Consider the following 14,380-nt stretch of genomic DNA (forward strand, 5'->3'; position numbering starts at 1 on the left):
CCCCCCACAAACAGCCCCTCCCACAAACAGCCTCCCCACAAACAGAATCTCCCACAAACAGCCCCCCCACAAACAGAATCTCCCACAAACAGCCCCCCCACAAACAGCCCCTCCCACAAACAGAATCTCCCACAAACAGCCCCCCACAAACAGCCCCTCCCACAAACAGCCCCCCCACAAACAGAATCTCCCACAAACAGCCCCCCACAAACAGCCCCTCCCACAAACAGCCCCCCCACAAACAGAATCTCCCACAAACAGCCCCCCCCACAAACAGAATCTCCCACAAACAGCTCCCCCCACAAACAGAATCTCCCACAAACAGCCCCCCCACAAACAGAATCTCCCACAAACAGCCCCCCCCACAAACAGCCCCTCCCACAAACAGCCCCCCCACAAACAGAATCTCCCACAAACAACCCCTCCCACAAACAGAATCTCCCACAAACAGCCCCCCCCACAAACAGCCCCTCCCACAAACAGAATCTCCCACAAACAGCCCCCCCACAAACAGAATCTCCCACAAACAGCCCCCCCCACAAACAGCCCCTCCCACAAACAGAATCTCCCACAAACAGCCCCCCCCACAAACAGAATCTCCCACAAACAGCCCCCCCACAAACAGAATCTCCCACAAACAGAATCTCCCACAAACAGCCCCCCCCACAAACAGAATCTCCCACAAACAGAATCTCCCACAAACAGCCCCCCCACAAACAGCCCCTCCCACAAACAAAATCTCCCACAAACAGCAATGATAAAAACAAGAGAATTTGTTTTTGTGGTTTTGTTTGAGGGAGTAATGATGGACAGGAGCCTGGAATAACTTCCCAGCTCTTTCTGAAATAGTGGGTGGGATCTTTTATGTCCACCTTTGCGGGCAGGTTGCACAACAGTTTAATGTCTCATCTGAAAGACATCGGCCTAGAAATTGGGTTTTGGCTTAGCCAGGGCTTTAGCGCCGGAAGTTAGTGCCGGCGCTAAGTCCCCTGCGCGCGCCAAAAATTCAGTGGCGCCGCGCCCAAACGGCTGCCGGCGCTACTGAAGGGTCTTTGCGGCGGTACATCGGCGCTAACTGCCGTTTTGCGCCGCAATTCCGGCGCTGCGGCACCCGATGCGGTGCGGCAGGCTGGGGACGTGCAGGCCTCCTCCTCCCGTTAAGGAGGAGCTGCCTGCACCCGGCCGCGGCCCGCGCAAATCAGCTTAAAAATGAGCCCGGCACCTCGGACAAGTGCCGGGCTTGCATCTGTTCCGGGGGGGGGGGGCGGGGAGAAGTCCGGGGAGGGAGCTGCGGGCAGGCGGCCGGCGGGAAAGTGGCCGGCCGCCGCGGGGCCTTTAATGCGCCGGCGCAAACTGGAGTAAGGCACCTCTGCCAGAACGTTGCTTGCGGCTGCCACGGGCGAGGCGGCCGCAACTCAATTTCGGAGTTCGGGCGGGTTACCACGGCAACCGGGACGCTGCGCACACCGATGACGTCATCGGTGCCGGCGCAGCGCTACCGGTGCAACGCCGATTTAGGGCCCCAGGGAATTTTTAAACTGGCCATAACTCTGGCGCTAGTCCCTCTAGCGCCTCAAAAGCGGCGCGAAGGCTAGTGAATTTCTAGGCCCCCATCTCTGACAGTGCAACTCTCACTGCAATGAAGTTTCAGCCCAGATTATGTGCTCAGGGCTCTGGAGTAGGTCTTGAACCCACAACCTTCTGATTCAGAGGTGAGAGTGTTACCACTCAGCCAAGGCTGACACTTGCTGTTCTGTCATGAGATGCCACTAACATATTTCGTAAGCGCCATTTCCTGTCACGTTTAGAAACCATGGACTAGAAATTCAGTAGGCTTTGCGCCCAGTTTTCGCCCAAAGAGGGCTTTTGCGCCACTTGCTGAGCTTTCGCCGATATTCAGCGCTGCGGTAATGGCGGCGTTAGCCAGTAGCGCTGCGCCGCCACCGATGACGTCATCGGTGTGAGCAGTGCCCCGCTACCGGCCCGACCGCCATATTTAGTTGCGGCCGCCTCTTCCGCAGCGGCCGCAAACAGCGATCAGAAAACGGGGCCGTCCTGTAGCGTTAGTGGGGCGAGTTAAGGCGGAGATGCGGTCGGCCGCTTTTTCGGCGGCCGCCTGCCCGCACCTCCTTCCCCGGCCTCCTCCACCACCCCCCCGCGGCATTGCCGGCTGTTTTCCGGGAGCCCGGCACTTCTCTGTGGTGCCGGGCTCATTTGCCGGCACTAGCGAGCGGCGATCTCACTGTTGCAGGCACTTCCCCCTTAAGAGAGGGAGGAAGGCCTGCAGTACTGCAGCCTGCCGCTCCGCAGCGGGTGGCGCTGCCGCACCTAGCGCGCCGATATTCAGTTTCAGCGCCCCAAGCGGGGGCGCCGAAACCCTTGAATAGCGGCCGCCTTCGAGTTGGGGCGCTGAAACTGAATTTCCGGCGGGCGCAAGTGGCTCCGCGCGCAGCGGTACTTTCTGGGCGCGAGCGAACTGGCCGCCCCAAACTGAATTTCTAGGCCCATATATATTAAGGACACATGGAAGCTGAACGGCATTAATGCACAAGCTCTCTCTTCATGCAGACTCCTTGCTACCAGTATTGGAGATTTGAAAATTGGATAAGGGAATCTAAAAGTCATACAATGTCCTACATGGCACATGCAATAATAGCCATTACAGTGCCCATGTTAATCAATTGCAAAATTCATGTGCTTACTTTAAAATGCCTTCAAGGCCTCGCCCCACTCTACCTCAGAGGCCTCCTTCAGCCCTATGTTCCTGCACCCCTCTGACACTGGTTCCCACACCTCTCCGTTGCACCACCCTAACCCAAACCCAGTGCCCTGTTTTTCAGCCACCATGCATCCCCTTGCCTTATGGAACTTCCTATCTCCCTCAAACCCCCATCTTACCTCCTCCCCGCCTGCTTCCTAAAACCTGAAACCATTTCTCTTCACCCACTCTTTCAGGCAGTCTCTAATTCCATTCTACCCATTTTTCTCCTGTGCTTGGTGTTAATTTCTCCATTCTGCTCTGTGAGGTGTTGCGAGAGCTCGCTCTGATGTGAGGAACACTATAGAAAAAGTGAGTTAACGTGTTCTCCAATTGATGTTTCCTTCTTGGACATATAGCTACTTTTAGACACGGTTATCTGTTAATATGATTGTCCATGTGTAGTCTCTATATCTGCCAGACCCATCAGCATCAGCAACAATTTACCGCCTGAATTCTGATCATTCCGTTCTTAACTGTATACACCCCCCTTCAGACACCTTCTCCATGGTAGGGTTCAAAGATCAGATGACCGCTGTCCTTGCCTTGGTGTGCTCTTGAACTTTCTGTTGCTGACCATCTCTTATACCATCCGGTCAAAACTAATTGAACTCAATGATTTAAAAGTGCACAGCAATAAATCTGACAGCCGCGCGCTATTGAGAGAAAGAAGTTATTAAGTACCACAATAAAAATTAGAGTAAATTAAAAAAGTGGAAAATGCTGGAAACACCCTGACTCAGGTCAGTCAGTATTCGTGGAGAGAACTGAGGAGTTAGCGTTTCAGGTGAATTAGCCTTCAGCTGATGAAACGCTCACTTACCCCTTTCCCTCCACTCACGCTGACTGATTCCAGCAGTATTTCTTTTTACTTCAGATTTCCAGCATCTGCAGTTCTTTAGATTTTTATTTATAATAAAAATGAGTGTTTGCTCAATCATGGAAGCACAGGAAAGCATTTAGTGCAGTTGTGTCTGTTCCTATAAATACACACACAAGGAGGAATTGTGGGATTTTGTATGCAACTTTAGTGCTACTCTGGTTTCAAGTCGTACACACAATAGATGTACAATTGCTTTTCATAACTAACAGTGTAGCCGCACCGCGCTTATAACTGGGGTCCGGGGTCTTACGAGATCTGGAAAGCTGAATCCCTGCTCTCAAAGGTGCGTCCCACCTAAAACGCCGAGTTCTAAAGCATGTTTTTTTTCTCCTGATCATAGAATGGTTACAGCACAGAAGGAGGCCATTCGGCCAGTCGAGCCCGTGCCGGCTCTCTGCAAGAGCACTTCAGCTAGTCCCACTCCCCCGCCCTTTCCCCGTAGCCCTGCAAATTGTTTTCCTTCAGGTACTTATCCAACTCCCTTTTGAAAGCTTTAATTGAGGTCTGCCACAAGCATGCCCTGTAACTCAGGCGGCAGAAACCATGGCCAGGTGCGGAGCCAGTGGTACTATTTATGTTGGACAAATATTGTTGCTGAAACTTCAGGCTGTTGCACTGAGGCGCACAGAACACTGTAGACTTTCAAGGGTGTGTGTGAAACGGGGGTCTTGGCAATTCTACTCTGACAGGTCAGGACCAGAAAGAACTCCCTGCGGAACTGCTTGCTGACAGCGCAGTAGAGGAGGAAATTGATGGCAGAATTCAACCACTGCAGCATAATGCCGATGTCTGCAAACAGATTGATGAGCTGGCCATAGTCGTTCCTGTCGTGCTTCGGCGTGTTGTAGGCGGTCCGCAGGATGCAGTAGGTGACAAAGCGAGGGAGGGACAGGAGGACAAAGGTGAAGGAGACGGTGAAGAGGATCAGGATGGACTTCTTCACCAGGCCCCGCGTGGTCACGCCGTTTATCGACCTCAGCTGCTCCCGGGTGAACATCCTGGTGGCCGCGTAGAGCTGCTGGCCAATCAGGCAGTTGAAGAGGATGATGAGGATGTAGGGTATGCCGCCTGAGAAGAATGTATGAAACCAAACCACCGCAGTGGAATAGAAACTATCATCGTATTCGCAGACTGGGTGCCTCTGGGTCTGGTTGTGCTGGGTGAGATTCCGCAACTCGGAGCTGTTGATCCAGTAGGTAGGAAGAGCAATCAGATGCGAGACCAGGATGACGCTCAGGATGATTCTGATGGCAACCTTCGTCTGGGAGCAGTGCTGTCTGGCTCGGGTGCTCCTTAGCACCAAGTAACGCTCCAAGGTAAAAACAACCACAATCCAAATGGAGCTGAATACGGAGCCATACTCCAGCACTGTGACCAGCCCGCACCACGGGGAGCTGTGCCAGAAAGGGTTAGGGTCCAGCCAAATCAAGCTCAGGTCAATCAGTCCGCCCCAGAACAAGCACAACGTGTCTGCAATTGCCAGGGAAATCAGATAGAGTCTCGCAACCTTGGACATGCCACATTTTCGACAGTGGATGGTGTACACTGTCAAGAGATTCGCTGGAGAGAGAGAAAAAACCCATTAGATATCTCATTTGCCGCATGGCGTGAGCATGAGTTCTGATAATGGGACAACTATAAAAGACGTAAGAAAGCGTAGAGCAAGAAGAGAACATTCACACACACACACAGAATCACACAGACCCCACAGTGCAGATAGAGGCCATTTCGGCCCATCGAGCCTGCACCGACACATATCCCACCCGATCCCCATAACCCAACGTATTTAATCCCCCTAACACTAAGGGTCAATTTATCATAGCCAATCAACCTAGCCCGCACATCTTTGGACTGTGGGAGGAAACCGGAGCACCCGGAGGAAACCCACGCAAACACGGGGAGAATGTGCAAACTCCACACAGACAGTCACCCGAGGCCGGATTCGAACCCGGGTCTCTGGCGCTGTGAGGCAACAGTGCTAACCACTATGCCACTGTGATTCAACCAATCACACTTCATCCACATCACACCACATCTCAAACTTACTTAATCTCCTGAGAGAAGGTTCTGCAAAGTTTCTTCCTGACTACCACAAGGATATCTGTCTGACTTGAAATCCCACTCCTCCTCTTACATAGAACTTACAGCACAGAAACAGGCCATTCGGCCCAACCGGTCCGTGCCGGTGTTTATGCTCCACACGAGCCTGCTTCCACCAGCCTACTTCATCTCACCCCATCAGCAGAACCTCCTATTTATTTCTCCCTCGTGTACTTATCTAGCTTCCCTTTAATAGCGTCTATGCTATTCACCTCAACTACCCCCGATGGAAGTGAGCTCCACATTCTAACCACTCTCTGGGTAAGGAAGTTTCTCCCGAGTTCTTTGTTGGAAGGCTTTTCGCCGTGTGACATTTTCCTGGCTCCAGCAGCTCAAGATCCATTGTGTTCTACACAGCTTTGAATTATATCTATTTATACTCACCGAAACGCGCGCTCCTAATGCAATTAGTGTCTCTGAATCCAAATTAGGATCCAAAATCCAGAAATTCAGACTTAAGCAGATATACTTGTGCCCACGGAATTGGCATTGATTCAGAATTCTCATCAGATTCAAGAATATTCAAGCGAACAGTCAGTGTTTCATTAGAAGTGTCTGTGAGTCAGTGTGTGCTGAAAACAACACAGCGCAGGATTTAAACTTGCCAAGGTCACCCAGGGCGTTACTGGGCAAAGCCCCTCTTGCCTGTTCAGGTGGCCCCATGCTTGGCAGCAAGTGTGAGGCACCCAATCCAGTGCGCGAGTGTAGACACACACAGAGCAGCGCTAGATGATGGCTAAAGCTGAGTGGACCCGTCCAGTATGAGCGAACCAGTCCTTAAACTACATTTCCCCTTCCACTGTTGGTCCACTCGTGTCATAGCAACACGCAGAATGGAGTCAGTGAGTGTTGCCACATTGGAGTGGGAAAGGAGCACAACAAGGATAATGGAAAAGTGCTGGGATCATTCCTACTTTAAAACAAAAATTAACAAGAAAATGTATATAATTTTATTTGAGATTATTTTATAATTCTCATGGTTTGGAGAAGCAGCCTATTGTTTTACATAGAAACATAGAAGATAGGAGCAGGAGTAGGCCATTCAGCCCCTCGAGCCTGCTCCGCCATTCAATGCGATCATGGCTGAACATCCAAGTTCAGTACCCGGTCCCTGCTTTCTCCCCATATCCCTTGATCCCTTTAGCCTTAAGAAATATATCCAACTCCTTCTTGAATATATTTAATGAATTGGCCTCTACTGCCTTCTGTGGTTGAGAATTCCACAGGTTCACCACTCTCTGGGTGAAGAAATTCCTCCTCATTTCTGTCCTAAATGGCTTATCACTTATCCTTAGACTGTGACCCCTGGTTCTGGACTCCCCGACCATCGGGAACATCCTTCCTGCATCTAGTCTGTCTAGTCCTGTTAGAATTTTATAAGTTTCAATGAGATCCCCTCTCATTCTTCTAAACTCCAGCAAGTACAAGCCCAATCGACCCAATCTCTCCTCATACATCATTCCTGCCATCCCAGGTATCAGCCTGGTGAATCTTCGCTGCACTCCTTCCATGGCAAGAACGTCCTTCCTCAGATAAGGCAACCAAAACTGCACGCAATACTCAAGATGTGGTCTCACCAAGGCCCTGTACAACTGCAGCAAGACATCCTTGTTCCTGTACTCAAACCCTCTCGCTACGAAGGCCAACATACCATTTGCCTTCTTAACTGCCTGCTGCACCTGCATGCTTACCTTCAGCGACTGGTGCACAAGGACACCCAGGTCTCGTTGTACTTCCCCTTCTCCCAATCTATTGCCATTCAGATAATAATCTGCCTTCTTGTTTTTGACACCAAAGTGGATAACCTCGCATTTATCCACATTATAGTGCATCTGCCATGCATCTGCCCAATCACCCAACCTGTCCAAATCATACTGGAGTTTCTCGGCATCCTCCTCACAGCACACACACACACCCAGCTTTGTGTCGTCTGCAAACTTGGAGATATTGGCCCAGAAATTCGGCTCTCCCCGGGTGAGTACGCGCGGAGTACTCACCCGTAGGCCGAATGGAATTGCCGGTTTCCTGCATGTACTGCGCATGCGCAGGAAACCGGCACTTCCAATCCTCTGAACGAAGAGGTTCAGAGGTCAAACGCGCGCGCAGGGGAGGCTGCGCGTGCGCTTTGAACTTCGTTTAAAAAAATTTTTTTTTACAGGTTTTCCCGGGAGGGTAAGCCTGCAGGATTTACACATTTAAAAAGCAGGCGTAAGGCCTGCTTTTTGCAAGGTAAGTGGTCAATTAATTAAAATTAAAACATTTTTTCCACAGGTTTATTTTTTTTAAATACTTTAAAGCAAGGTAAGTTTATTTTTAGCCCCGTTATAATATAAAATTATTTTTTTCAAAAATTTAAATTGTTTAAATTAGTTATTTAATGTAATTTATAGTTTATTTAAAAAGTGTGATTTAAAAAAAAAATTATTTGAAGGTTTACTGCTATTTTGGGCCCGTAGTATTTATAAGTTATGACAGGTCTACCTGTCAATCTTATGAATGGGCTTTTCCCTCCTCCGATTGGCTGCCCATGGCTCACGTGATCCCAGGGGACGCATCGCACTAACTACGCCCCTGGGACACGCAAGCACTGCGCGCCGGCAGCTGGGCCAGGCCCCGGAGCGGAATTCCACGGGGCCCTACAGCTCAACTGCCGGCGCGCAAGGTAAGTGCAGGTCGGGGGCTTGCACCTGCGGGAAGCCCCTGACCCGAATTTCTGGGCCATTACATCTAGTTCCCTCGTCCAGATCATCATTAATATATATTGTGAATAGCTGGGGTCCAAGGACCGATCCCTGCGGTACCCCACTAGTCGCTGCCTGCCACTCGGAAAAAGAGCCATTTATTCCAACTCTTTGCTTTCTGTCTGTCAACCAGTTCTCTATCCAAGTCAATACCTTGCCCCCAATCCCATGTGCCTTAACTTTACACGCTAATCTCTTATGCGGGACCTTATCGAAAGCCTTTTGAAAGTCCAAATACACCACATCCACTGGTTCTCCCTTATCTATTTTACCAGTTACATCCTCAAAAAATTCCAGTAGATTAGTCAAGCACGATTTACCTTTTGTAAATCCATGTTGACTTTGTCCGATCTGTTTACTGTTTTCCAAGTGCTCTGCTATTACATCTTTTATAATGGACTCTAGCATTTTCCCCACTACCGATGTCAGGCTTACCGGTCTGTAATTCCCCGTTTTCTCTCTACCACCTTTTTTGAACAGTGGGGTAACATTAGCTACCCGCCAATCCATGGGTACTGTTCCAGAGTCTATCGAATTTTGGAAGATGACCAGCAATGCATCTACTATTTCTAGGGCCACTTCCTTAAGTACCCTAGGATGTAGATTATCAGGTCCTGGGGATTTATCGGCCTTCAATCCCGTCAATTTCTCTAACACCATTTCCCTACAAATACTGATTTCCATCAGTTCCTCCCTCATTAGACCCTATGTTCCCCGACATCTCTGGGAGGTTATTTGTGTCCTCCTTTGTGAAGACAGAACCAAAGTATGTATTTAGCCTTTAGCTTAGATAATCCAGATTTTAGCTATTGCGATCTCACTGTCACATCGGAATTGCGAGATGAACAAACATACAAGGTCCGTGCAGTTCGTCTGCTACCATCACATGATACAACGATAACGGAGTTGTTGACTATTCATAGCAATGAATTACTTACACTTGCCACACACTTAACTTAAAAATAGATGGTGCCTTTATATTAAACAAAACATGCCATCATAAAGTTTACTGAATAAATTCCTAGTTTTATCCTGGAATTATGAACTTTATGGAATGAATGCTGGGGTCAGTGTCGAGTGAGTTGGCAGTACCAAACAAACACTTCTGGGGCTGGTGTTAAAGGACACACACGAGCACTGTGACTACCCCCTCTTAACACATTCCACTTTAACCACTGACTCTGGAAGTGAAGGAGACTTGTGGCTCAGCGTCTCTTGTTCTCACCAGCTGAATGTTCAATTTATCTTATTTGGTGGCATGTTAGTCTTCGTTACAAAAGAATTTTTGTTGCAATTGTTTCAAGCCAAAGTACAAAAGGCCAAATAAAATGTGAACTTATGAATAGTTACTTTGATGCATTAGCGCGTCAGTATCTCCCACCTCCGAATGAATGGCCTGTTTGCTTAAGTGAGCATTCAACTCATTCTTTCTCATTCATTTCCCCTTGCTGACTGCACGGTACCTACGTCTGATTGCATTCCCATTTTCATTTTTGGTCCATCCATTGCTGCAACAAAATAATGCAGCTTTGCGTACTTCGGTCTGACTCTGCAATATAAGCGGTGGAATATTGGGTGTGCCTTCAGCTTATCTCCCACTGCACTCTCGGTGTAACAGCCTGTTTCCACATGCACCGGGTTTCAGTTTGCACAGAAAAAGCAGACGGGATTGCGGCAAGCCACCCCGCGATACTGGTGCAAGTGCTGGAATCCCATGTAATCTGAGGAAAGGTCATCGACCTGAAACGTTGACTCTGTTTCTCTCTCCACAGATGCTGCCTGACCTGCTGAGTGTTTCCAGCATTTTCTGTTTTTCACTAAATTGGAACTTAACTTGTTTAGTCAGTGTCAACCAGTGGCTCGAGTTTCATTGGCCTATACCAGGGCTGTTAGTCAGTTGTCAATTCTTAACCAGCTTTTCCTGTGTGATGGCTCAGTGGGTAATAGAACCACACATATCTGGAAAGCACTGCCTGAAAGTGTCGGTGGAGGCAGATTCAAAGTAACTTTCAAAAGGGAACTGGATAAATACTTGAAAAGGAAACATTTGCAGGGCTATGGGGAAAGAGCAGGGGGTGTGGAACTAATTGGAGAGTTCTTTCAAAGAGCCGGCACAGGCACGATGGGCCGAATGGCCTCTTTCTGTGGTGTAAGATTCTATGATTTAGAATAGGCAGGTCCCAGGGCTAATGCTGTGATCTCAGTAACGAGAACAGTCTGGGGGCTGCAACAGATGCACGATCCTGCAGTAGAGATGGGAAGAATCAGCCACGAGTCTTCTTGCTGAACGCTCTCCGCATACAAGTTGGGAAGTAAAACCGAGCTTGGCCGTGATATTCCCCCATAGTCAGGTTGCCTAGCAACACTCACTTCAGCGACATCCTGGCAAGTGAATCGCTGGAAACAGGAGTGGGTGCCCAAGGATTGGAAAAAGGCAAATGTAACGCCAACTTATTAAAAAAATATGGCACAAATATACTCCTGGGGGCCTACAGATTGCTGAGCCTGACATTAAAAGGAGAAACATAGAAACATAGAAGATAGGAGCAGGAGTAGGCCATTCGGCCCCTCGAGACTACTCCGCCATTCAATGAGATCATGGCTGATCATCCAAACTCAGTACCCTGTCCCTGCCTTCTCCCCATATCCCTTGATCCCTTTAGCCTTAAGAAATATATCTAACTCCTTCTTGAATATATTTAATGAATTGGCCTCAACTGCCCTGTGTGGCAGAGAATTCCACAGGTTCACCACTCTCTGGGTGAAGAAATTCCTCCTCATCTCTGTCCTAAATGGCTTACCCCTTATCCTTAGACTGTGACCCCTGGTTCTGGACTCTCCCACCATCGGGAACAGCCTTCCTGCATCTAGTCTGTCTAGTCGTGTTAGAATTTTATAATTTTATAAGTTTCAATGAGGTCCTGAAGGAGGAAATAGTAAAGCACCTAGGGAAATAATACGAAAATGACAGACAGGAACAGACCTGCTGGTCCATCCAGCCTGCCCCATACAGTTGAGCTCAATGGAAACACGAGGAACAGCACCATCTTTCGATTAGGCACTTTACAACCTTCTGGCCTCAGCATTGATTTCAATAACTTCAGATCATAACCACTGCTCCCATTTTGTTCAGACAGCAGGCGCTTGTAAACCGATCTTTTGTTTCTTTAGCTGTCCCATTACCACCCCCTTTTGCCTCGCACCATCATCTCTTTTGTTATTTAATCTCTCCTGCCTTCCACCCTATCACAGACCTCCCCTTTTGTTCTTTCCTCCTCCCCCCTTTCTCTGCCTCTGTACTTGTTTAAAACCTGTTACATCTCTAACCTCTTTCAGTTCTGACGAAAGGTCATCGACCTGAAACGTTAGCTGTTTCTCGCGGTGCAGATGCTGCCTGACCTGCTGAGTGTTTCCAGCATTTTCTGGATATTTGGGAAGGAGGTCATGCCTGGAAACTCTACTGTAGTGAAGTGATTTGAAGAAAAACCAAAGAGATGGTTCACAAGGGGAACTTAGATATTTCCTAACTGTGGGAGGACACCCTGCGAGTTGGGGGGGGGGGGTAAAGAGGGGAATGTCTTCTGGTAGGAGGGGGGGGGGGGCTATGTAATTGCTCTGATCATTGCCCTGTGCAGACCCCAAGAACACCAGCTGAAATTTGGGAACAAAAAGTTTTTTCCCAGCAGTTCAGGGGCTGCCTCTTCCTCTCTCTGCATTGGAGACCCTCCCCAGATAGTTACTGGCCCTGCTTTGGCACGAAACCCCTGTGGAGGCCATTCCCAGCTTGCACAAGACCCCAGGGGCTGGAGAGCCTTCGGGGGGGGGCCAGGGGATCGTCTCTATGGATCTGGTCATAGGCCTGTATTCAGAGCTGACATTTGAACACGGCACACCGGGGTCTAACAGGATTTAATTTGCACATGTCCACCCCATATATAGGCACCCTCTGCAATAGGGGTTGGGAAGAGACATTCATGGACGTCACCAAGCACATTTCCAACCCTGTAGGCGAGGGTTGCCAACCCTGGCTGGACGTGTTCCTGGAGGTTCCATCACATGACCTCCTGCCTCCAACCGCCCCGCCCCCACGCTCCTGTCATTGGTCGCCTGACACGTCCGTCCTCGCACTGCCCTGCCTTCCGACGCCAATTGGAAAGCGAAAAGACTCCTCATTTGCCCGCTTGGATGATTCTTGGATGAAAAAATCAGCCTATTTTCCCCCTTCCCCCGTATTTTTAGAACTCAAACAGAAGTGTTAAAAGAAAATGAAAGAAAAATGGGTTTGCTGGCAGCATCGCCCTGGAGATTAACCTTCAATTCCTGGAGACTCCAGGCCAATCCTGGAGGGTTAGCAACCCGACTGTTGGCCCAGATCCACCAGAAAACCTAGGCTTAAATATTAAAATTTTAGTAAAACAGGAGATTGATCCATAACTCGTTTACCGTGTGGGCTCCTGAAGTGGCTTGAAATTTGGCTGACGTAGAGGAAACTGGCTCTAGTTATATTGCAGCTGTGTCAGCATGGTAGGAAGTGACTAACATCAGGGATCAGTATGAGGGCACTCAGTGATTTGGAGGTGGAGATGGATGATACCAAATTAAAGACAGGGAGAATTGTAACTAACAGGGAATACGAACACAAGAGCAGGAGCAGGCCATTCAGCACCTCAAGCTTGTTCCACCATCCAATTAGATCATGGCTGATCTGTACTGCAACTCCATTTACCCCCCTTTGATCCAGATCCCTCAATACCCTTACCTAAAAAGATCTCAGTCTTGAAAATTTCAAGTAACCCAGCAGCTACAGCCTTTTAGAGAAGAGAGTTGCAAATTTCCACTACCCATTGTGTGAAAAAGTGCTTCCTGATTTCACTCCTAAAAGGCCTCACTCTAGCGTTAAGGTCAAGCCCCCTTGTTCTGGGATCCCCCCTCCAGTGGAAATAGTTTCTCTATATCTACTTTATGATTTTAAGGACCTCAATTCGAATTCACCCCTCAACCTTCTAAACTCAAAGGAATACAAGCCCTGTCTATGCAACCTGTCCTCATAATGTAACCCATTTGGCTCTGGTTTAATTTTGGTGAATCCGCGCTGTGCCCACTCCAAGTCAATATATAAATGTACCAAATACGGAATGGTCTTGGATACATTAGGGAGTCAGGCTAACACGCTGCAGATGTTGTTTAATGTGGATTAATTGTAAGTGATGACATGGGGTGAGATATTTCCTCTGTGCTTTATGTGTAGCAAAAATCCTAAGCCTGTTTATAAAGAACATATTTCTAATTTAGTTAGATATAGTCCACAGGGCAAGTCTCACCTTCCACTCCCCCCACCGTCATTCTGTCCTAATAGACCATTCCTCCTGCTTTTCCCCTTTCACCCTTGCGATGCCTCTGTAGGTCAATCTTCATTCATTACCACTTCAGAAACCAGTGAGGCTTACCTGGGATTCCGATGGCGCACAGTGCTGGGTAATAGACTTTCTGTACAGTGGCAAATGCATTGTTCAGTGTAAGGGCCATGTCCAGCATGTATTTTTCTTCCAGGGAAACTAAACAGGGTGGCTCATTCTTCCGCTCATTTCCTGAAAAGAACATGACCCGGTATTAAGGCGAGGTATTTACACTCTATTTCACCGCCCACAAGAACTGAGCCTTGCACACATATTACATACATTACATAAGATATACGGCACAAAACCAGGCCATTTGGCCCAACCAGTCCATGCCGGCGTTTATGCTCCACTCGAGCCTCCTCCCGTCTTTCCTCATCTAACTCTATCAGCATAACCCTCTATTCCCTTCTCCCTCATATGCTTGTCTAGCCTCCCCTTAAATGCATCTATACTATTCGGCTTCAACCACTCCCTGTGGTATCGAGTTCCACATTCTCAC

At 48.7% G+C, this 14,380-nt stretch overlaps 1 protein-coding gene across 1 annotated transcript; it reads right to left on the minus strand.

Moving 5' to 3' along the window:
- Nucleotides 1-3,589: 3,589 nt before the first annotated feature.
- Nucleotides 3,590-14,067, minus strand: LOC147112986 (putative G protein-coupled receptor 139). The gene is made up of 2 exons (XM_085996255.1): nucleotides 13,930-14,067; nucleotides 3,590-5,201 (listed from the first exon to the last, which is right to left on the minus strand). Exons 1-2 carry the CDS (start codon nucleotides 14,015-14,017, stop codon nucleotides 4,210-4,212), a joined length of 1,080 nt encoding a protein of 359 aa, XP_085852381.1. The 5' UTR covers nucleotides 14,018-14,067; the 3' UTR covers nucleotides 3,590-4,209.
- Nucleotides 14,068-14,380: the final 313 nt, after the last annotated feature.

The sequence above is a fragment of the Somniosus microcephalus genome, chromosome 9, assembly GCF_052327205.1.
Source record: "Somniosus microcephalus isolate GS21.2 chromosome 9, FLI_Smic_1.0, whole genome shotgun sequence".
In the NCBI taxonomy this organism is placed as follows: Eukaryota; Metazoa; Chordata; class Chondrichthyes; order Squaliformes; family Somniosidae; genus Somniosus; species Somniosus microcephalus.

What these genes read in the sequence shown, in the direction of transcription:
- LOC147112986 (XM_085996255.1), bottom strand. Translation starts at nt 14,017, where the DNA reads ATGCTGGACATGGCCCTTACACTGAACAATGCATTTGCCACTGTACAG. An exon ending in GTGCGCCATCGGAATCCCAG is followed by an intron (nt 5,202 to 13,929) that starts GTAAGCCTCACT and finishes CTCTCTCTCCAG; the next exon opens with CGAATCTCTTGACAGTGTAC.